We start from the raw sequence: 23,157 nt of genomic DNA on the forward strand, positions 1-23,157 counted from the left end.
GCGCTCAGGAGCCAGCTCTCGGCACAGAAGGTTCAATTCTTTCACCCTCACCCGGGTCTGGTTTCCCCTCCCCACAGACCACTGTGGGAGGCCGAGGCCGCATCATGAGGCGGAACAGCAAGCTCCCCTGGACCAAGCCATGCGGAGCGCTGTAACACGCAGGGTCTTATGTAACCCTCTCCGCAAAACGACAGGGCAGGCACAGTTATCTTCGTCGTACAGTCAAAGCAAAACGGGCTTGGAAACAGGTCACGGAGTTAAAAACTAGAGGAACCGGGATTCGAACCCAAGGCTGTTTGACTCGAGAAGCTCCCCACTTAATCCAGCTCCTGAGTGCCTGTGGCATCTGCCCGACTCCTGTGGAGGCTTGGGGAGGGGGCGTGGATGTGGGCAGGGCTGGGGTGGCATCTGCCCGTGTCCCCCTCTTCCCTCGCTCAGTCCCTGCAGCCGGGAGAAGGGCCTGGGCCCGGAGTGGGTCACCGCAAGTCTGGCTGAGACGAGGTTTTGGAGTCACTGGCTTCCCCAGACTCGACGTGCCTCTGAACTGTGACATCCACCAGATAGCGAGGCCGCATGGACACAGAGAGGATGTCCAGCCCACCCAGGGGCCTGGCTGGAGTTTGGGGCCCTAGTCCCACGCCCCACGGAGGTGCAGCCTGGGAAAGCCGAGTTGGGGGAACCACCCCGGGGCCTGAGGAGAGTCATGCATCTTCCTCAGGGCCAAGACCCCCTACCACATGTTTGTCCTCAAGAACTCTGGATGCCTTTGTCCTTCTATAGGCAGTAGCCGTTCCTGGACCCTGAGCTAAACACACTACTACAGAAACAATGGCTCTTCACGTGTTTGCCAGAAGAATCTCTTTCCTTTCTCTGCTGAGCCTTGGGGGTTGAGAGGAGCAACTTATAGTTGGCTTAACACCAGAAGAAGGGGGTTAAGAATCATTTACTGTGTTTCTTTTTCTTTTTTTCTTTTCTAAATTTTTTTCGGCCGTGCTGCACGGCATGAGGGAGCTGAGTTCCCCGACCAGGGATTAAACCCATGACCCCTGCAGTGGAAGCATGGAGTCTTAACCACTGGACTGCCAGGGAAGTCCCTGCTCCTCGCTCTCTCTCTCTTTTTTTTTTTTTAAGTTTTTCATTTACTGTGTTTCTTATCAGGCCTGTGGCTTCTTCTCAGGCAGCATGTATCACTATTATGCTCCTCTTTAAAGCCACCAGCAGAAAATAAGGAAATGGAACGAAAGGCAGGTGGGCAGGCTGACACTCCGAGGGCTGGGCCCCAGTGAACCTCTGCTGAAGGGCCTCAGCCCGTCTGGCCACGGGAAGGAGGAAGGCACACGTCTTCAAGGCCTCCTCCACATCGGATGCTGGGCTGTGCTCACCCTGAGAACCCAGACTGGGTGGCGTGGCACACTGACTTAGCAGGTAGCCGCCCCACAGAGCTGGTGTGGCCCAGAGGAAGCTGTAGCTCGAAACGACAGGGGCTGGTGCTGCTTCAGGGGGAACGGCAGGCTGGACAAATGAAGCAAAGGGCTAGGAGGGACAACAAACGTGCGGGGCCCAGTCACAGGTTCCTTCTGTCCAGCCCACTGGGTTCTTTGCCCAGGGCTAGGAGACCTCTGTGGCTGTGCGGGGTGGGAGTGAGGCGTGCCCTGGAGGCCAGGTGCGATGCCCACTGAGGCCCCAGTGTGGTGCACGGGGAGTGTGAGCCCTGGAACAGCGAGTGACTGCCATGCCGGATACTGAGCCCCAGAAGGATGAGGAGGGAGGACCCTCTGAGGAGCTGGGCGCCAGGTGGTCCTGGTCTGCAGGCCGTGCAGGGCTCCTCAAGGCACCTGGCTCGACACTCTCTCACAGAAGGAAGAGGGGGCCAGCTATGAAATGAGCAGAGTGAGGCGGTCTGCGGCCCAGCTCCAACCGAGCCAGGCAGGCACGCGGCTTCCTCTCATCTCCCTCCTGCAAAATGAGGGTTCTCATCAGCCTAGGATGACTGGGAGACACTGCAAAGCAAGCGAAGCCTCACTGTCCTAGAGGCTGTGAATGGGAACATGGCACCAGCTCCACGGAGCCTCGGCCCTAGCGGGTGGGGAGAGCACCCCCGCACACACTCACACACACCCATGCGCGCCCACGCTGCCCGCACTTCTGCCTGGTGCTGTCTGGGGATAGTGCCGACTCCCCGAGCTCCCTCTCCCCAGGCCCCTGACAGGGCACGTGAGGCTGACAGAGGATGGAAAAACCCATTACAGCCCAGTTCTCCAGAGAGGAAACGAGCTACAAATTCCTTTTTCAAAGGCTTTTCTCTCCACTGCTTTCCTGAAAGTCTTCCAGGCGAGGAGGGCTCATCAAAAGAGCGGACGCCTCTACAATTTCGAAAGCCGCACGAAGCTAACTGTCACTCGTGTGGGAAGAGTCCGTCATTTTCCCGGTAGGGGGTCTCTGCAAGCCCCAACTGTCCAACTTGATGTGAAAAAAAAAACCATGGAAACCTTCCTCATTTGGCAAGGGACGATAAGAATCCATTTCTGTCACTCTGTAACCGTGGTTGTCACCCAGGATGATTCTGCCCCCCAGGGGACCTCTGGCGCTGTCTGGAGACATTGTTGATTGTCCCAATTGGGTGGGTGACAGTGCTACTGGCATCCAGCGGGTCGAGGCTGGAGATGCTGCTTGACACCCTACAGCGCACAGGACAGCCGCTGCCACAGAGAATTATCCGGCCCCAAATGCCAACAATGCCGACGCTGAGAAACCCTGCTCTGTGAGAGCTCAGGGAAGCAGAGGGTGGGGACACCATCCCACCGCCACCGGGACGCCTTTGGGCGGTCTAGACCATCAGAAGCCCCTTCCTCCCGATGGGCAGGAACTTGTGGTCCTGCCGTTTGTCCTTCTGACCAGGCAGGCCTGTCCCCTCCTGAGACTCTACCCTTCGGCCTGTTCCCCAGGGTGGCCTCAATGCCACCCTCTGCCTGGAGCTGGGGCCCTGTGGCTCCTCCACCCACCGGCGCCACACAGGCCAGCCCTGGGCCTGCCCCCATTTCCTTGCCTCCCATCCCTTCAGCTCGCCCCGCGCTCAGCAGACTCCCCCGCGCCTCCCAGCCGGCCCTCTTCTGGCCTCCTGCCCTCCCGCTCTTGCCTCTGCTTCTTTCTCCCTCTTGGGCCCTTCTTCTCAGCCTCCTCTCCCGGCTTCTCCAGACCCAACCATTACACGCTGGGACTCTGAAGGGCCCGGCTCTGGGCGGCCTTCCTTCGCTCTGACCACCGACCCTTCTTACTCCCTAGGGATGAAATCCACAAGGTAGAATTATCTAGAATGGAACCTCGCACAGTGTTCAGTAAACATCTGTTGAATGAATGGATAAGAGAGTGAATGAATGAATGACTGCCATCAACCTCCACATTTGTATAGTGGGCCTAGATCCCTCCTTTGGGAGGCAGACACAGCAATGTCTTCAGTGTCTCTCCTTTGACGTTCCCAGAGCTACTTGAAACCGCTCCCTCCCTGCTCCTCTTCCAGGGCTCCCACCTCAGGGCCAGCTACCACTATCTACCCTGCTGCTCACACCCCAGTCTTGGCCGTGCCCCACAACTCCCTCTCTCCTCCCTCCCTCCCTCATGCAATTCATCACCAATCAACACACTTCTTGCTAATTCTTGCACCGCACTGCACTGCTTCTTCCCAGCCCCTTACCAAGCTGCCACCTTGGACAACAGCCTCCCACCCGGTCTCCCACACATCCACCCATTCTCTCCCAGCAGCACAGTGGTCTGTAAAAACAGCAATACGGGGCTTCCCTGGTGGCGCAGGGGTTGAGAATCCGCCTGCCAATGCAGGGGACACGGGTTCGAGCCCTGGTCCAGGAAGATCCCACATGCCGCGGAGCAACTAAGCCTGTGCACCACAACTACTGAGGCTGCGCTCTAGAGCCTGCGAGCCACAACGACTGAAGCCCGCGCGCCTAGAGGCCTTGCTCTGCAGCAAGAGAGGCCACTGCAATGAGAAGCCCGCGCACCGCAACGAAGACCCAACGCAGCCAAAGATAGAAATAAATAAATAAATTTATATATATATTAAAGAAGCAGCAGCAATCTGGTCACACCATTCCCCTGCTCAAGCCCATTCAGCGGCTTCCTGCTGACCTCTGGGTAGGGGCCCCAGTCCTTAGTCCAGCTCACAGGGCTGAGCCCCTCCCCGCTCGCCTTCTGGTTTACAGCAAAATGAACTCTCCAACCTCCTTCCTGCCGTGAAGCCTCTGTGCAGGGTGGACCCTCCACCTGGAATTCTCCTTCAGCTCCCCAATCCCCAGATGGCCCTGATCAGGAGCCCCCCAACTCCTGGGACATTAGTCCAGTCTGCTCCCTGAGCACCCTGGATGGCTTTACTAATCTCCGTCGCCCCAGAGGTTCTCATTTCACTGGTCAGGGTGGAGCCCAGCCATCACCTTCTTTTTCAAGCCTCCTTGGTGACCTAACATGCAGTCAGGGCCAAGAACCACTGCTGTAGAGTGTCTAGGGTCACTCAGACTATTCTGTGAAACTCCTCTGCCTGGCTTTGTGGGGAGCCTGAAGGAATCTGCGTCCCCTCTATATTTCTGTTGGCCTGAAGGTCACTCTCCTGGTCACCCTGCTCCTTGGAGCCAAGCAAGAAGCAAAGGGCCAGACCTGGCCATACTGCTGGTGGTGACGGTTCTGGAGGCCTCCAGGGACTGCGGCTGGTGCCCTGGGACTGCCCGGGGCTGGGCTCACACAGCACAAGAACCTGGCTCCGCCAGAGCCACTGCTGCCACCAGCCGTGGCCAAACGGTGTGCTGACAGCTGGGCACCCAGCGCAGCCACGTTCATGTTCTGTCTGGCTCACCTCCTTTTCTCCCTGAAGACTCCCACAAGAGTGTTCAATGAGAGGATATTTAGCCTCAAGGAAAGCTGTCTCAACAAGTGAAAAACGAATTCATTTGTTCGAAAAATGGTGACATCGACCTGACCCATGTCAGTAGCACCAGCAACCTCGTGTGAAGGGGGAACCTTCTTTGTTTCTTTTAAGAGCTCAAAGGTCAGGAAAAGGAGGAGAGAGGAGTGGAAGAGAAAATGGTTGCCTTGACCCCTTGCATGGTATGAGAATGAAAAACCGAGGCTGTGGGAGCACAGAAGGTACACGGAGGCTAACCTGATGATGAAGCCGCCTCTGACCTCCAGAAGCTTCCGTTCACTGCTGAACCTCTTGAGAAGGTTGATCATGAACTTGTAAAAGTAGGAGTTCATGGTCGGAGTCGAAGGAGAACACTCCAAGCCTTTGGTACCTACAGAGAAAGGGATAGAGCCAGGATTTATTCTACGTGTCCACAGAATATAAATAATTATCAATGCCAGAAAGGTGGGGGAAGAGTCTCTGTGTAACAGGATGAGGGAACACCTTCAATCAAGGGCCATGTTAGCAGCAAAAAAGCCAGGACCAAACGAGTGTGCGCGAGCTGATACAACTCCGGTTACTGCAAAAAGCACCCACTTCCCTCTCCACCCCTCCAGCCGACCCCCCATCACTTAGTGAACACCTCCTACGTGTGAGACCTGCTGCTAGGTGCCAGAAATTTTGGGGGAAAAAAATTTTTTTTTTTACTCATTATCCTAATAAACAAAATACACTTGGGCTTTGTTTGACCGGTTAAGAGCAAATGGCAAGTCAAAGAGAAGAAAGAGAGAAGGCAGACACACAACCTCAATGGTCCATGAAGCCGACAGATCCTGCGAGGCAGAAGCCATACTCCCTTCCCGCCGCTGCTTAAGAATAAGTCAATTATGCACACAGCCACCAGGGTGAAGACAGCACACACCGCCAGAATGTGACCGAGCGTTTCCATCTGCACCCAGTGTTTTGAAATCAGAGATTCTTCCTCATCTTCAGGCAAAGACGTTCTTTTAGAGCAGTACTTTGAAGACCCTGAGCTGGCTTTACAACCAGAAGCACACCCGAGGTCTCCCTCTTATGTGTACCAGCTGAAAATACACTGAAAGCCAGATACAGCCCTCACCCCACTGTCCCTGCAACCCCGCCCCAGCCCCAGCCCTGCACATGGTCCCCTCTGTAAGGCCTCCAGCGCGGAGGGGACGAGGGCGGGGCTGACACAATGCCTGGATGATCCCAATGTAGTGTCTGTTCATACACCCCTTGGGATCTCCCCCCGTCCTTCCTTTCTAACCCATGATGACCTCAACAGCACTGCTGGAAAGAGGTGTCAGTGATGCTAGGACTCCTCTTTCCATCTGCCTGAGGCATGAACAGGACATTGGATTTTTTAAAAAAAAATAACAGCTTAACTTAGATATAATTCATATACCATAAAGTTCACCCTTTTAAAGCATACGATTTAGTGAAAGAGGCAGCGTGGGGGGTCTCTGGGAATCAAGCTTGGCTGTGCAAGGAGTATCAGCTCCCAGAAGCATCAGCCTAAAGCACAAAACAGGAACGTGTGGAACCGTTGTCCAGAGCACAAGTGAGCCTTACAGAGGAGCCCCTACAGGCTGACTTCATCAGATGCCAGGAAGCAGCAGTAAAACCTTCTCCCAGGAATTGTTTTGCTGAACTCGGTCTTTTGCTGAACTCAGTCTTCCTTACGTCCTCGCGTGGTCCTTACGGGGAAGTGATTGGGAACTGGAAAAGGTGTTTCCTGCTTTGTTTTTCCTGGCTGTGAATTGCTCTACGAGGATTCCTTACCAGGAGCCACACCTTCAAAAATACTGTCCTCTCGCCTGAACCTCTTTTACAGCTCCTGTGAACTGTGCACGGGGCGAGAAGCCAGTTCAAGGACAGGCCTCACTGAATTTCTTGTTTGCAGTGTGTTGTTCTGGGTCTCTGTCCAGAAGAGCCTGGCCCAGGCAGTCCTGAGTGACTCTGGAATGGCAAACAGTCTCTGCTCCCTGCCCAGAGGGGCTGTTTGCAGAATCAAGTGTCACATTCTCACAGATCGAGTTACCCCAGGCCCAGCTGGGGCTGATCTCCAGAGAGGTGGCTGTAGATACAGCTGCTGAGGCAGCCTGGCTGTCTCTCAGCCCCTTGTCCCCATCCCCACACTTGAGGATATATATTCTGCCGCCCCCATGGTGGCCTGGCCAGGGGGCAGAGGCTCCCCCCACGCCCCCCAGTGGAGGTGTGTGTGGACTGGAGCCCAGCTGCCTGCAGCCTTCTCTTGGGTGCTCGTTCATGATGACTCCTTAGGTCCCTGTCCCCATCTAGCTTCTGTATGTACACTTCTGTCCCACCCCATTTCCAGGCTTAGGTTCCAAAGGACAAAGGGACCAAAACGGGGACTGACCAAAAAGAAATCCTTCCCACCTGGGGCCACAGTCTCCAGTCTCCAGGGACTGGGTGTCTTGGGCAGGCACTGGGGAGAGGTGCTGGGTGATTCTGTCCCTACAGAGGCAGTGGGAAGCATCAAACATGGTGTTTAGAGCTTGGCTTGGGAGTCCATCCGACCTGGGTTCAGATCAGATCTCCACTCAACCGCTTACTAGCTGTGCAACTCCAGAATTGCAAGTCTCTTACCCTCTCTAAGCCTCCGTTTTCTCATCTGTAAAGTGGGGGCAATAAGAGCTCTCACTGAACGAGACAAACATGTAACGTACCTGGACTGGGGCTTCCTACATAGTCTGATCTCGGTAAACCGGGGCTGCTCTCCCTGGCAAATGTGCCATAACCCAGAGCACTGCATGAGGCAAATGGTTCCCGTTCTCCGGTCTCGGACTGGACGACTGAGGGCTGGGGATAGTCTGGAATGTCAGATCTGGGGCGAGTTCACAGTCCTCTGCTGGGGGGCAGGGAGGCTGTGAGGAGAGGGGAGCGCCTGGGACCCCTCCCGCGCCCCCCACATTCAGGGAGGGAGATCGGGCCACCCCTCAGCTGACAGACCGGCAGAAGAGAAGGCCTGGGGCTGCTCCGCACATGTCGCCGCTCTCCTTAGCCACAGCCCCCTTTGGACCCACAGTCCACTCTCCACGTCCAGGCCCGATGGGGGCCCCTTGAGCTGAGGCCCTTAGGAGGTGGTGGGGGCGGAGTCACATGTGGGAGAGGCCATGTCGAGCACCTCCCACTCTCACAGTGTGGTGGTTACTGAGAGAGCTTCCGCTGCTCGGCTTAAGGACTACGACGAGCAGCAGGCCGGGTGCAACCGACGTGGGTGCCGGGCGCCTTCCTGAGGCTGAGACTAGGAGGGTGGGAGCTTCGGGGGAGCTGCCCGAGGCCGGTGGCCCTTCAGGCTCCCACCCGCCAGAACGGGCTCTGGCCAGGACCACTGCCCTTGAGAGAAGCCTCTGCAGGAGAGGGCGGGGAGCCTTGGGAAGCTTGCGGGGGGAAGGGCAACACTGGCCACGTGGGCCGGGCAAGGATGGGGCGCATCTCAGTGCTCACCACGGACAGGGTGAGGGCCTATTCGGTCCCTCCCAGCCTCAGTTTCCCACTGGCCCCACCGGCCACTTTTCTCACTCACCAGCCCTTCTGGCCCAGCTGGCTTAAGGTGGAACCTGTGAGATGTTTCCAGGCAAGGCTGCAGGCACGGGAGGAGGAGATGGGGTGGAGAGAGAACAAACCCGCTCCCGGAGGGTTACTACAGGGAATGACAGGCCTCTCTCAACTGAACTAATTTCTGCCCAACCGCAGCCTCCCAGTGGGGAGCTCACAGCGCCTCCACCGGCCGCCTCTGCCTCTCCCCCGTCTGCGTGCTTGACAAGCTCGGCTGGGAGTCGGCCTTTCTCAGCAGCCCATAAAAGCCTACTCGGCTCAGCTCTCCCTCGGGAGGGGCCCGGGGCTAGATGCTGCCGGCCCATTAGGACAGGGCAGAGCCGGAGAGGGGCCTGGCGCCCGGAGTCAGGGCCCACCCTCCAACGTGAGGATCTGCTGGGACGACAGGGCTGGGAGGCTTTGACTCAGGAGACACTGCTGATAGCAAGGTCTTCCAGGCCCGCCGCGGCGGACGGTCGGGGAGCTGTTCTGGCGGGGGGCCCAGGAGGTGGGGAAGTGAGGAGAGGGCTGGGAGCAACCTGGACACGGGTCTCAGGAGGGAGGCGCCCTTTGAGGGGCCGAGAAGAGCGGGATTTCCATTCCCTACTCCTGCCGAGGACCAGTCCCAGTGCCGCCTGCCTGACATTTCTGGTTTAGAGGAGTGGGCTCTGGCAGGATGTTCACGTGACCACTGGCTGGCCGAGGGGCCAACAGATACTGCTGGGAGCACCCTGTATACAAAACCAGGCCGGGGGGTGGGCGGCCAGGGAGCCAGCCCTGCAGATGTTACTAAGTGAAACCTGATGTGGCGACATGAGAATCTGCAGAACGTCTTACAAACAGCCTTCCCTGGGATGTTTTGGATTGAGCTTTGCGGCTATGACATGTCAGGATAAAAATAGCTCTGGCCTCAATACACAACGCGAGTTACAGTTCAACAAAACCAGATGCGAAAACACCAGGCGCCCAGCCCGGGCCCAGCAGGGTCCCCGCTCCGCTCCCAGCCCTCCCAGCTACCTCCCCCGAGGGTTGGGGCCGTGTGCCTGGCCAGCCCCTCCAGAGGGCATCTGGCTCCGCTGCCCTGAGAGGAGGGGGAAGGGCCAGGGACCCGGCGCAGATGCAGGTCCTGTGGCTGACTGGCAGGGCACTCTTGAGGGTGTGACACCTTCTCTGGGCCGGTTGCTATCTGTGAACTCGCGGGGGTTAGGAGCGTAACGCCGTGCCTGGCACAGGAAGTGCTCCGAGGAGCGGGCTGCGTGACTGGGAGGCTGGTATGGAACCGAGGGGGACGAGCAGGGAAGGCAGAGCCTACACACAGAACAGGGGCCGGGAGACAGGGAGGCCTCGGCCACTCGGGAAGCAGGGTCTCAGGGGGTGTGGAGTCCACCGAGTCAGAGGGCCCAAACGCTATGGCTGTGTGGACAACAGGGTGGTTGAGATGTTGCAGCAACAGCACCCTCGGGACCCAATCCAAAAGGCAGAAACTTTCTTTTCTGTGGAAAAGCCAGGGAGTCCTCTGCCCCGGGCAGTCACCCAAATCCAGGAGGCTTTCCAGTTGCCTGGTTCGGAGCAAGAGATAAGCTGATGGGCCAGGGCAGGGCCTGGGAGGACCTTCCAGCTGATGTGGCGGTGGAGAGGGGCCGCGCTGCTCCTGCTGGGAGAGCAGGGGCTGGGGCCAAGGGGGCGCTGGAGAGACCAGGAAGGGGCCTGGGTTGGAGGGGGCCAGGTTCTCCATCTGGGGACAAGTGAAGGCCTGGGCAGATGTGCTAGGGGAGCCTCAGACCCGACAATGGGGACTGGGTGATCGGTCCTGGTACCCGCTCCTTCTGTCAATTGAAGAAACTCTGAAAGAGGGGTGCTGACCCTTACTGGGCGCCTGACGCTGGTGGGTCAGAGGTGAGTACAGCAGGCCCCTGCGGTATGAGCTGGTGCTTCTCAAACTGAGGAGCACACAAGTCACCCAGCAATCCTGATAAAATGCGATTCTGACTCTGCGGTGGGCCTCGGTGTCTGCATTTCTGATGAGCTCTAGGAGATGCTGAGGCTGCCATAACCTGCACTTTCAGGGGTCTAAGAGGTCACGGCCAGGAGGAAAACAGATGCGAACCCCACAGTGTGACTGGTGGAAGGAACAAAGCGGGAGAGAGTCTGGCCTGGGATATCCTGGAAAGCTGCATGGAAGGGAAGCCATCTGAGCTGGCCTGGAGCACGCGTAAGCTCTTGTAACACAGAAGGATGGAAGCAAAGGCAGCACTTCACACATACAGGGCATTTATCTCACCCCCTTCCATGCAAACGCTCACAGAGCGCCCCAGGGGCCCATCACCCGATTTACACAGAAGGGAGAGGTGGCACCGAGGCAGGACACTTGCCCAAGGTCACAAGACAGGCAGGGCAGAGCTGGGTTGTGAACCTAGATCCTTCCGACCCCAGCACCCGTGTGCTTTTACGCTGCCCGAAAAGGGTGTGTGGGAAGAGGGCGTTTAAGGCTCAGAGGGCAGCTGGCACAGCTTTCTGGGGGCTGGGAAATGGGCTGGTGTGGCTGGAGGAAGTAGAGGGCAGGCCAGGGGGGAGGCAGCAGAAGGGCAGGAAAGGAGGTGCTGAGGTGGCTTAAGGCTGGAATGGGGTCCCTGAAGTCACTGTGAAGAGGAGGGATACCCCTCAAAGCTGCCAGGCTGAGGCCACAGCCCGGCACGCAGAGGAGGAAGCTGGACCACCGATTCCACCAGCACTGCTGGACAGGGTGGGGTTCACGTGTGTTGTCGTCCTCTGAGTGTGAGGTGAAAAGAGCAGGCTCTCAGGCCAGGCTCCCGGGCCGGCACCACCGCTGCCATGATCCCCCAGCCCGGGTGGGAATGACAGCAGTGCCCTCCTCAGAGATGGCATAAGGGTCAAGGGCTGATCCATGGGGAGGGTTCAGTGAGCTGACGTGAGAAGTGCTCAGAACGGTGCCCAGTCCTAACAAGAGCTCAGCATATTACAGTCACCGCTATCACTGGCGAAACTACCAGGGATGGCTTCCTGGGTTTCTTCTAGAATTTATTTCCGCACTTGGTCACGTCAGGCCGGGCTATAAGCAACGAAACTGAATCAGAACGTTCATTTTTGCCCATGTGTTTAGAGCTGGGACCAGAGAGCCCTGCAGGGCACATTGACACGAGCTGCTTTATCCCAAGAATGGGCCCTGTGGCTGGAAGGGAAGGTCAGGAAGACTGGGTTTTGGGGGGCAAACGTCAGTCCTGGGGTGACTTTTGGTCCCAGATCGCCGCACTGCTGTGGTGCGGGGCCCAGGGGCCTGCCTCTCGTGCAGCAGGATGTCCAGGCCCGTCTCCAGTGACAGACTCAGCCCAGGGCCCGCCTGCTCCTGCTGGGCCTGCCCACTGCAGGCCTGCTCCAGGGGGCTCACCATCCCGTCTCCCCAGAGCATGGCAGGGCCCCAGTCATGTGGAGCCACACAGAGAAGACACAAAAGTTGCCAAGTCACAGGGGACCCAACCGGTTGTTTTCGTGTCATATCACCAAAACACAAGTTAGGGAGACAGGGAGCCCTCCACAGGCTTCCCTCGGGGCCGCCCACCCAGGCAGCTCCCCTCTTGATTGCCCCAGAGGTGGCCCTCTCCCCAGCCCCGGGGCTCTGCCAAGGTCAGGAGTGAAGGGGGACAGGCCGGGGCGGGGGTGGGGGGGGAGGGAGACCACCGCCTCTGCCCCTGGCGCTCTGTGCTGGAGCCAGAGATGTTCATGCTAGGCCAGGTGAGAGCAAAATCCCCTGTGGACAACTCTGCCTGTGGCCCTGGGGACCACTCCTGTGGCGCTTTTAGGCCAGCACAGCAACTATCCAGGCGTGTAATGGGCTGGCTTCCCCACCGCTCCTGCTGCGTTCAATCTGCACCCTCCGAGCTTACAGACCCGACAGGAAGGCAGGGCCACTTAGCTCCCTACACACACCACCGGTTTCATCTTTGCTGGGTTCCCAGTCTCCCTGGCTTTCCAAAGGGCCTTTACAGGGACGGGCGGGTGGGGTGGCGGTAAGGTGGCAAACGACCTTAAAGGGACACAGCTCTGCACTCTGCAAGTTCTCAGAGCTGTGCCCTGGAGAGCAGAGGAAGGCAGCGTCCAAACAGCAGGAGGGGCTGGCCTCGCAGCCTCTGTGCACAGCCAGACGGAAGCAGACAGAACAACCCCCTCGCACGCCTGAGAAGCGATGGGAGAAAGAGCAGCTGCAGGGGACTGAGTGTGCACTTCCTGCGTGCATTCTGACTCACACAAGCACCCCTACCATCCTAACAGATCCGGGGCCTTTAAGGCCTGGCGTGTGCCCTCCCCAAGGTGGCTGAGGCGGGAGAGGGGACAGGGTACAGCTCTGGCTTCCCATGCTCTTCTATTACCGCCTTGAGCTTGACCTTTTAAAACCATGGACCCGTCAGACAGATCTGGGGTCAGCTGTGGACAGCATGCACGTGTGGTTCCCACACTCCCTGCAGGGCACACGTAGGTCTCGGGCTAAGAGCTCGGGGCCCATGGCGCTGTGTATCCTGGAAGTAGGGAAGCAGTACTAGCTTCAGGCACTTCCTTGGTGCTCTTTCCAGGATGGAATTTCTTCCCATCTGGCATACTCGGATGTTTCCTATGAATTCGGGGTGAGGCCCTGGCTGATGTGAGCCGGTCTGACAGCCTTGTGAGCTGGGGCAAGTCTTCACCACCTTGGCCTCCCCAGCAGCCCACCTGTCTTGACAGGGCCCGGAGCTGGGGTTCAACCTCTTTGCCCTCCAAGTCCCTTTCAGCCGCTGCTCCCAAGCAGTGGAGGGCTTGCTGCTGGAACTCCCTGGACCAGGCCCTCTCCAACACAGACCTGAGCTGTTCATGGCTGTTTTCTGGCCCAACCCTCCACTAGCCAGGAAGCGTTTCACAGTCATCGGCTTCTCTGTGCCCGGGAGGAAGAGAAAAGATACCTTACAGATGGAGGGACTGATCACAGACAGTCCCGGGAGAACAAGGTGTCCCCTGCCCGAGGCTATGCCGCCTCAGCTTCTCCCCGAGGATGCGTGATAACTGCTTCCTGGGCAGGGAGATCTGGGGGCCTGGCCGCACTGGCGGGAACCCCACCCTCAGCTGCTGCTCCTTCCCCCTCATCAAGGCTCCCACCCCTGCGGCGAGGCTTGGCCTCACACTCAACCTCTGGCCCTCCTGCCGTCCATCCAGAGACTTCAGGCTGATGCCCAAGTGCTGACGTGGGGACACAGGATGGAGAATGGACTCCTGAGCTGTGGGACAAAGGGTAGGAATCTCCTCCCGAGGGGTCTCCTGGTCAGGACATGGGAGCCTCCCGGCCACAGCCTCTGACTGCCCAGAGGAAACGGCTCACAGGCAGGGAAACCACCGTGTCCTGTGAAACGAGAGAAGGAAGCTGGGCTGCCGCTAGAGCCCCTTACTCCTTCCTTGCTTTGGTCAGAAACAGCTGGAAACTTGGGACCAGCTGCAGGCCCAAGAGTGTGCACAGTGGCGGTAGCCTGAAGCCTGGGGTCCTATGTGACACCCCACTGCAGGGGCTTCAATTCAAGTGTCATGAGGCAGATGTCTTCAATGCATGGGCGTTCTGTGATTGAATGGCAGCCCTGGGGTCACCTCCAATTCCACCGAGCAGATGTCCTCAGGGCCGAGTACCAGGACGCCTTCTGGGACCAGTGTGGTGGGGCTGCAGGAGGGAAGCTGCCACTGAAAGGCCCCAGATCTATTTGACTCTTGGCTTCTGCATCAAAGGAGGTCTAGGACCTTGTATCTGGATGTCAAGGGCTGCTCAGGGGATAAAGAGACACCCCAGGCAAATGCCCAAGATTCGCCGGGTACTTTCCTTCCAAGTCGCACCCCTGGGCATTTTCCAGGATCGTGTCACTGGAGGGAAGAGGCGTCTGCCTGAGAGGGAGGACCTGGGAGTCACACAGGCCCAGGGAGAAGAGCCACCCGCTGTCTGGAAGGACCCTGAGGGGTGAGCTCCAGGAGTGCCATGGCCACCTTCATATTGAAGGACTGCCCGGGAACATCCTGTCTGAATTATCTGCTCTCCGGCCTGGGCTGCCTGCCATGTTATTTTTAGCTTCTCGATGAGGAAGGAAATGGTTGCCTAGTCTTCCACCTGTGAGACCCAAGACTCCGAAGCCCCTTGATTCCTGACTGGGAGACGCCACCCCACGGAAAGAGACAGTCAGCTGACCCGGATGGTTTTATATTTAGCCAAAGGCCCAAAAGCCCGAGACTTGCAGGGAGATGAGGAAAAAGGGCTGTGAAGGTCTCTTACAGGGGTGGAGGGCTGCTGTAGTGTGAGGCAGGAGGGTGCGGAAAGAGGGACAGCCCAAAGGCCAAGCCGGTCCAGGACAAGACTGAGCACTGCCATTCCCAGGGTCCCCGAGGCTGCAACCCTCTGGGGAGGACTCACCAGGAGTCTTCAGTAGGCCAGCTCTGCCAGGGGTGGGCACCTGGAGCTCTGAGTGGCTGACCCGGAGGTCAGGGCCATCGAGGGGGCCTGGGTCATCCATCTGGCCTGCGGGGGAGGAAGCAATTTCTGCCAATACCTCCAGATCCTTCAGAATAACCTGTGGGAGAAAAGCAGAGGATGAGGGACAAGGACCTCCGTGCTGAGCGGTGGTTGGAGATGGAGAGCTGCCTCCAGGGGCTGGAGAGGGGTCTGCAGAGGGTGACGGGGCTGGTGAGAGCTGCCAAGACTGTGGCTCTAACAGTACTCAGAGGGCTCTGCAAAGGACATGGGCCGAGGAGACACAGACAGGCAGTGGACGGGGGCAAGTGCAGGAGGAAAGCCGGAGTCAAGGCCCGCGGGTCAGCTCTCCCATGACCACTCCTCTCTGGTCCCCAGGGTGCAGTCTGTGCGGTGTGTGCCCCAGGGCTCCGGGACTGGCCAAGCCTCGGTGTCGACCTGTGCAAGGGTCCAACAGTGCCCTCCAGGCCACACTCCTGGGGGTGCCAGCCATGGCCCAGCCCATCACCAGGCCACAGGGCAGATCCTTCTGCAGACGTGACCCCAAGGCCACCCGCCACATTTGGGGTGTAATTCTGGTCTCCAGGACGGAGAAGTTTCCAACTTCTAGACACAAGGTTCAGTTCTCGGCTACCTCTGCGACATTCATACAAAGATGTGAGAGGCCCCCAGGGGAGATCCCACAATCCCAAAAGCCCTTGTGCCTTTAGAGGCTGTCTCCCCTTGCACAGCACCCATCTCCTCCAGCTCCTCACCTGGCATCAACAGCAAGCAGGGTGGTGCCTCACCAGGGTGGGGGTAGGGCACCCTGTTTGTGTGTGCGTGCGTGCGTGCGTGTGTGTGCAACTTGGTAACTCACCTGTCCCAGCTCCTCCAGCAGGGCCTGTACCACACTGCAGGTAGGGCTGCCCACCCTTTTCTGCTCCCCTCTCATCTCTGTGCTCTGAAGAGGGACTGTGCCTGTCCTAGCACAGGTGTACCCGCAAGACTATCTCTAGCACCCAGTGGATGCCCAACAGGCACCATCCAATAGATGGATGACTGTGCCTGAGCCCAGGCCAAGAACTACCACGGCAACCAAGGGCTTCAGTCCTGAATCAGTGGAAGTGATGCAGAGTGCTGGCGGATGGGGCCCCGGTGGGTGGGCTGTGTGTGGCTTGACAGGCCAGCCATGGAACGTGGTGACTATAGTCAAAATAAGGCTACTCCCGGGCTGTTTGTAAGATGATGAAAATGTTCTGGAGTTAGACAGTGGTGATGGTTGCAGAACCTTGTATATATACCAAAACCTGCTGAATTGGATATTTCATTTATTTTTGGCTGTGTTGTGTCTTTGTTGCTGCGCCTGGGCTTTCTCTAGCTGTGGTAAGCTGGGGCTACTCTTCGTTGCAGCACGCAGCCTTCTCATCGTGCGGCTTCTCTTGCTGCAGAGCACAGGCTCTAGGCGCACGGGCTTTAGTAGTTGTGGCGCGTGGGCTTCAGTAGTTGTGGCACGCAGGCTCAGTAGTTGTGGCTCGCGGGCTCTAGAGAGCAGGCTCAGTAGTTGTGGTGCACGGGCTTAGTTGCTCCGTGGCATGTGGGATCTTCCCAGACCAGGGCTCGAAGCCATGTCCCCTGCATTGGCAGGCGGATTCTTAACCACTGCGCCACCAGGGAAGCCCGAATTGCATATTTTAAATGGGCAAATTTTATCTAAAAAAATAAAAGATAATGCTACTATCCTCTCTCCATAGCCTGAAGGCGATTCTTGTCTCAATGCGAGTAACATGCCAGTACCTCTTCCTACCCTGCCCCACTTGTCACTTCTCCTCCTGGTGTCCTCTCTGTCAGCTCTGGCCCATCCATCTCTCCCAGCAGCACGGCGTGGTTGGCACGCAGTTTCCCCGAGAACCTGTTGCTTTGCTTCCTACCCTGCCGCACCCCGGTCCCATCCACGCTGGACATGGAACTCATGCACACAAATGCCACCTCCCGTCTGTCCAACCTCGTCCTTTCCTTCCTCTCTCTGCTGACTCTCAGCACTGCCTGAGCCCTGCACTGTGCTGGGTGCCGGGGCTGCAGATGAGTCAGACCTGCCCTTGCCATGGCCTGGCGGGCAGACCCACACTAGCCTGCCCTTCTGTGCATTGGTGTATGTGATTTCAGAACATTCTGACTGCTGGGCCTGCAGGGAATGGATCCGTGCTGGCTGAAAGTCGTGGCTGCTAAGAACCCAGACAGATGGCAGGAGCAAGGGTGGCCCCTATGCCCAGGCCAAGAGCCCAGGGCCTGGGTGGGTCTAGGCCCGGAAGCAGAGAGGCCCAGGCCTCTGCTTCATCAAGGGAGCCCCCCAGAAGGCTGCCTACTGCAGCAATGGCAGAAGAGGACACAGAGGGAGGAGGTGGATAGGGGAACAGGCAGCAAAGCAGCAATGGTGCAGTGCCGCACCATGGAGTACCCCTCCATCTGGCACATCCATCCAGGGAGCAGCGAGACAACTGTGCCTCAAACAGCTAAACAGAGTTATGGGTTCCTAGTGTTTTACCCAAGGGGGCTGATGACATGTTCACACAAAAACTTCCACAGGAAAGCTCATGGCATCACTGCTCATCATAGCTAGAAAGTGGAGACAGCCCTAAGATTCTGACACCAATTCTGATGTATGTCTTTATCCCACACCACTAGGCAATTTTCCGACACCAGCTGGGTATCCCACAATGCAACCCAATTCTGCCACTGTCTAATCTGGAGACAGCGTCAGATCCCACAGGTTGGGGGCTGAGTCCTACAAGACTGCCCCTGCCCCCCAGAAGGCTCTCTTCCGATGTCAATCCTAAGTCCAGGCTGTCTGTCACCTGTGCTTCTGACTGCCCGGCTATGGATCAAAGGTTCCCAGAACCCCCTCCTCGGGTTTAATTTGTTAGAGCAGCTCACGGAACTCAGAAAACATTTTTCTCATTAGGCCAGTGGTTTATCATAAAATGATACCACTTAGGAACAGCTAGATGGAAGAGATGCACAGGGCAAGGTATGGGGAAAGGAGCACAGAGCTTTCATGCCCCCTCCAGGGGCGACACTCTCCCTGAATATCCAACCTGGAGGCTCTCCAAACCCCGTCCTTGTGGGGTTTTGTGGGGGCTTCATTACATAGGCACAACTGATTCAATCGTTGGCATTTGGTGACTGATTCAATCTCAGCCCCTCTCCTCTTCCTGGAAGTGGATGATGAAAGACATCTTTACTGCTCTCATCAGTTAGGAAATTACAACAGTTTTAGAACCTCTGTGCCAGAAACGAGGAAGACCAAATATATATTTCTTACTATATATATATACAATACCACAAACCCAAACGTACATCAACTGGTAAATGGATAAAACAGAACGTGGCATATCCATGCCATGGACTACTACCATGGCAATGAAAAGCAACAAAGTTCTGATACCTTCTACAACAAGAATGAACCTTGAAAACATGTGCTAAGTGAAAGAAGCCAGTTGCAAGAGGTCACATATAATACATTTATATGAAACATTCGGAAGAGATAAATTTGTAGAGACGGAAAGTAGGCTGTGGTTGCCAGGGGCCAGGGGGAGTGACTGCTAAGGGGCACAGGGGTTTCTTTGTGGGGTGTAGTATACTTTAAAAGTTTGAGATTTATGGTATGTGAATTTCATCTTAAAAAAAAAAAAAAGAAGTCAAAGCCCCAAATCAGCAGCATAATTCCCAACCCAGGGGTACTGGTAGGGCAGTCCACTCTTGCTCTGCCTACAGCTCGGGGTGGCGGGGCCTCACTGACTCCCCGTGATCTCACACTTGGCTCGGACTCACAGGGGAGCCGAGGGAGCTGGGGGGCAACCTGTGTTTCTTTACAGCTTGTGGCATCTGCCAGCCCCACTGCACCCCTCGTGCCGACCATACCTCTGAACCACAGGCTACTCCTCTCAGGTCTGGCTGCACAGGTGGGCAGCAAATCCTGGTGGCCAAATGCTGTCAGCGAGAAAAACTGCAAGGCAGCTGGGGCCAGGCCAGCGCTCGGCCAGACGCTGACCCCCATGAGGGCTGCAACGACCCACACCAGGTCCAGCAGGTACTTATTTCCCTAACAGAAAAGATGCTTGGGAAGAACCAGTCTGCCTGAGAGGTCTGGCCTGTGAGATGTCCCCACCCTGTGAGTGGCTCCAGGGCTGGGCCATAAGAGGTAGCTCTCCTCGTTCCCCACTGGAGGTAATGCCCTCACTTGTCTTCAGTCTCACATACAGGCACCCGCTCAAGGCACCAGGGGGTCCACTTCAAACCCAGCTCTAGTCCACAAACTGGAGACCAATAAGCTACACAGGGCTTTGTGGTCACAATCCTGACTTCCAATCTTTTTTTTTTTTTTTTTTAATTTATTTATTTATTTTCGGCTGCGTTGAGTCTCCGTTGCTGTGCGCAGGCTTTCTCTAGTTGTGGCGAGTGGGGGTTACTCTTCGTTGCGGTGCGCGGGCTTCTCATTGTGTTGGCTTCGCTTGCTGTGGAGCACGGGCTCTAGACACATGAGCTTCAGTAGTTGTGGCTCACGGGCTCGGTAGCTGTGGCTCATGGGCTCTAGAGCGCAGGCTCAGTAGTTGTGGCTCACGGACTTAGCTGCTCCGCGGCATGTGGGATCTTCCTGGACCAGCGCTCGAACCCGTGTCCCCTGCATGGGCAGGCGGATTCTTAACCACCCCCTGACTTCCAATCTTGACCCTGCTCTTCAGCCACCTGACCCTGGACCAGTGAACAACCCTCCCCACCCCCCACCCCCCCAGCATCTACTGCCAGGGCCTGTGCTGGTTGGAGGAGATGCAAGGCTGCAAGGCTGAACTGGGCCCTGCCTCGGACGAGAGTGACCTTGGGGGAGACGGGTGGTCCTGACACACTGATAAGGCAGCGCCTGTGCAACGGGAGCCAGCAGCTTGGCCTGAGGTGGGCTGGGAGGCTTCGGAAGTACCTGAGCCCCAGTTTGCCTGGGAAGCAGGGGTTAGAGGAAGGCATGCGAAGCGTTCTCTTAACAAGCAGCAGCCTTTCATGGACAAAGGGCCAGACCCCGTGGCACATTCCCGGAAACGAGGCTTCGGCCCAGCTCCAGAGTGGGCTGTGGGGCTGGTGCAGAGATCAGGCGGAAGCCACAGGCAGGAGCAGGTCATCAAGAACGAGGACCCAGGCAAAGAGGCAGGTCTGAACTTGGTTTTGCAGGTGATACGGGGGGCTCAGTTTCCTCATATGTGCCAATGGGGACTCGCCCTTGCAAGGCTGTTGTGGAGATTACAGGAGATACTTCACGTACTACTTCTGTGCTGAGATTTTTGGTGCCACAGCCGAGCTTGGTCAGCGGCCCTGTATCAGGGACTGGGCAGGAACAGCGGCGCACACATCGAGGCCTTCAGATGTCATCTCTGCACCAAGAGAGTCTGCGTCGCCCATCTCTGTACACCTCCTCCTGCCCCACTGGAGAGCACAGCCAGCAAAGCTGCATTCTGAATTCTCATTTCTCACTTCGCATTTTGAATCCTCTTATTTTAGAAAGTTTAACACCAAATGGCAAATGAATGCAAATTACACTTCAATTGCACAATTAAAGCTGGAAATGTCGTCTACAGGTTCCTTCAGTAATCCTGGCCACGCCTCAAGATGTCTCTGGTCCCCGGGGGGCTAGAGCCAACAGACAGCCCCACGGTCTGCTGTACACACACACACACACACGCACACACAGCGTCCTTCCTGTCCCGTACAGTGGGAGCCCCCTTTAAGTGGGAGTCAGAGAACACACCATCATCTCCTTCAGCCTCCAGAGCAAGGGGCGTGAAAGGGGCTACCAAAATGGAGGGCAAGGAATGGCCTGAAGAGCAGAGTGGGGAGTTGGTGGGGAACCGCTCCTGGTTCCGAGGCCCATCAAGTCCGGCCACTGGCTCTTCCCCAGCCAACCAGCAAAACCACTCAGTCCAGGTGCTGGACTTGAGGCTAGGGAACCACAACCCTGACGCAGGCCTAGGCCGGGACTCTGCCTCTGCCTGGGGAGTGAGGAGAGGCTCCAGGGGGCAACGCCAACGGGGGGCCTGGGACAGAGCAACAGAGACCACGGAGGAGCCACCCTCCAGCTGGACCTGGCTTTGAGTCTCTGTGCCGGCCAGGGTGTTAGTGCTTCACTCCCCTGGAGACCTCGCAGCCCTTGGCTTGAGGACAGGAAGCTCGGGGAGAAGGACATGGTGATCTCAGCAGCCTTGATCACGCTCACGGCCTGGACAAAAGGCCGAGAGCTATAAACGCACTGCTCGGCCTCTAGAAACGCAGAGCCAGTCCCCCTTCCAGAGAGCGGGCCGGCTGGGCCCATGCCTGCGCTGGCCTGTGGTCCTGGCTCTGAGGACGGGAAAGGCTCAAAGAAGCAGGAGGAAGCCATACCAATTAGTATGCACTACACAGCTTTTCGCAGAATGAATATAAAACACTTGTGCTTTCTTTCTGTGTGAGAGAAAGAAGGGGGGAAAGAGAGGGAGGGAAAAAGGTTACAAGAAAGCAATATTCTGCAGGAGCAGGAGTGCCTGCCGTCACCATGGCAACGGGCTGGGGGGGTGGGGAAGGCACATCAGCTGGTCCCTGGTCCCCGAGTGAGCTGGCCATCGATGAAGTGAAAGGGTCGGTGGCAACTGGGTAAGGAAAACATTTGACAAAGCAACTCTGAGGGGAAGGTGGCAGAGGTGAGGCGGAAGGGGTGTCACACCCTCCCTGGCTTGGGGAGCAAAGTAAGGAAGCCACGGGACTCCTGAGAAAGGCCTTCCTTCTAGGAGGTGACCTGACAGCAGCAAAGGGCACAGTTCAGTGTGGGAGGGGAGTCATCGTCTGGATGGGCCACGGCAGGCTGTCACCCCCTGCATTCCAGTAGGCCAAGGACAGTCTCCTGGATGGTAACTGTTCCCTCCTTCCCTTTTTGGTCCATCCAGGCGCTCTCTGTCCCAACACCTTGTCCACAGACCAGCCCTGGAAAACCGCTCGGGGCGGAAGGCTCCCTTCCCCCTCCCCGAGGCGTTCCTGTTGCTCCTTCGCCACCTTGGGAGTAGCTGGAGACCCAGAGCTTTGCAAGGTCAAGGCTTTCGCTAGGCTTGCAGGCCTGTCCTCTCCTCCTACCAAGACTCCTGAACATGGAGTCCCAGATGAAGCACTCAGCAGATACTGAATAAGTTCTTGATGACCTGCAGTGCCAGGCAGGCAATGGAAGATGGATGGTTCTGGACAGCTTCTGCCAAGGGGATGGCTGGAAAAGTATCCCATTTCTCTACCCACGTATCTCTAAGAAGCTTTGTCAAAAGTTTGGCTAGACCACTGGTCAGCTGATTAGGCCCCAGATGTCAACTGGCTCAGCCTTCCAGTCCCATGAGGAGGGAAGGAAGTCCCCAGGGTGGGCCCTTTCCAGTCCCAGCCAGGAGGAGGCTGCAAGAGCGTTTCCAAGTGATGCACTCGGGCTGGCAGGAGAGGTGAATTCAGGCTGAAGGTCCTGGAGGCTGAGGTCTGCGGGCCACTGCCATCTGATGCCTCTGTCCAGAGCAGTGGGGCTGCAGGGCCATGCCTGAGAGCTGGATCAGGTCAGGCCACTCCTTATTCTTGGGAAGTGGGCTAAGAGTAAATGAAGAGGCACCGAGGCCAGGCATCCACAGGAAGCCTTGGGGCCTTCTGCTTCCTTCCACACAGAAGCCTGTCCCCTTCCTTCACAAGGGGTACAGCCCAGCAGGCCAAGGCCTCTTGAGTTCCTGATACCTATAGAATGGCTCCTGCGGCTGGTGGAATCAGCCAGAGAACTGACTCTGGGGACACAGGCTGCCGTCCCCAGGAAGGGTCCCCTGGGGGAGCTGAGGGAAGGTCAAAGGATCTCCACAGGCCCCGCAGCAGTCAAACTATGGAGCTCTAGGTGATGGCACCTGGCACTAGCCGGCACTGGGGCTGGAAGCCCCTGCCCTGCACACAGAGCAAACCTAGGCTGGAGAAAGCAGCTACCAGGCTCCAGCCTGGCCCAGCCCAACCCAGCCCAGGAGGGAGCAGTTTTCCCAGAAAAGCTTTCCGCTGCAGCGGGGTCAGAGCAGGCCATGCCCAGCACTCTTGGGAGGCGGGTTCCGCAGCCTTGCAGCCCTGCCTTCTGCAACAAGCAAGGAAAGCACTGCCAAAAAGAACACTTAGATTTGGGGGTGGG

At 57.3% G+C, this 23,157-nt stretch overlaps 1 protein-coding gene across 1 annotated transcript in view; it reads right to left on the reverse strand.

Moving 5' to 3' along the window:
- The window catches only part of VAC14 (VAC14 component of PIKFYVE complex), a gene marked incomplete at its 5' end in the record, with an annotated part of 94,673 nt that overhangs the window by 32,871 nt on the left and 38,645 nt on the right, over positions 1-23,157 (reverse strand). The window contains 2 exons of the mRNA XM_079723708.1: positions 5,165-5,297; positions 14,919-15,075. Coding sequence (XP_079579834.1) covers positions 5,165-5,297; positions 14,919-15,075 — 290 coding nt within the window. The remainder of the gene's footprint in view (positions 1-5,164; positions 5,298-14,918; positions 15,076-23,157) is intronic.

This window comes from Hyperoodon ampullatus (genome assembly GCF_949752795.1).
Source record: "Hyperoodon ampullatus genome assembly, chromosome: 18".
Lineage (NCBI taxonomy): Eukaryota > Metazoa > Chordata > Mammalia > Artiodactyla > Ziphiidae > Hyperoodon > Hyperoodon ampullatus.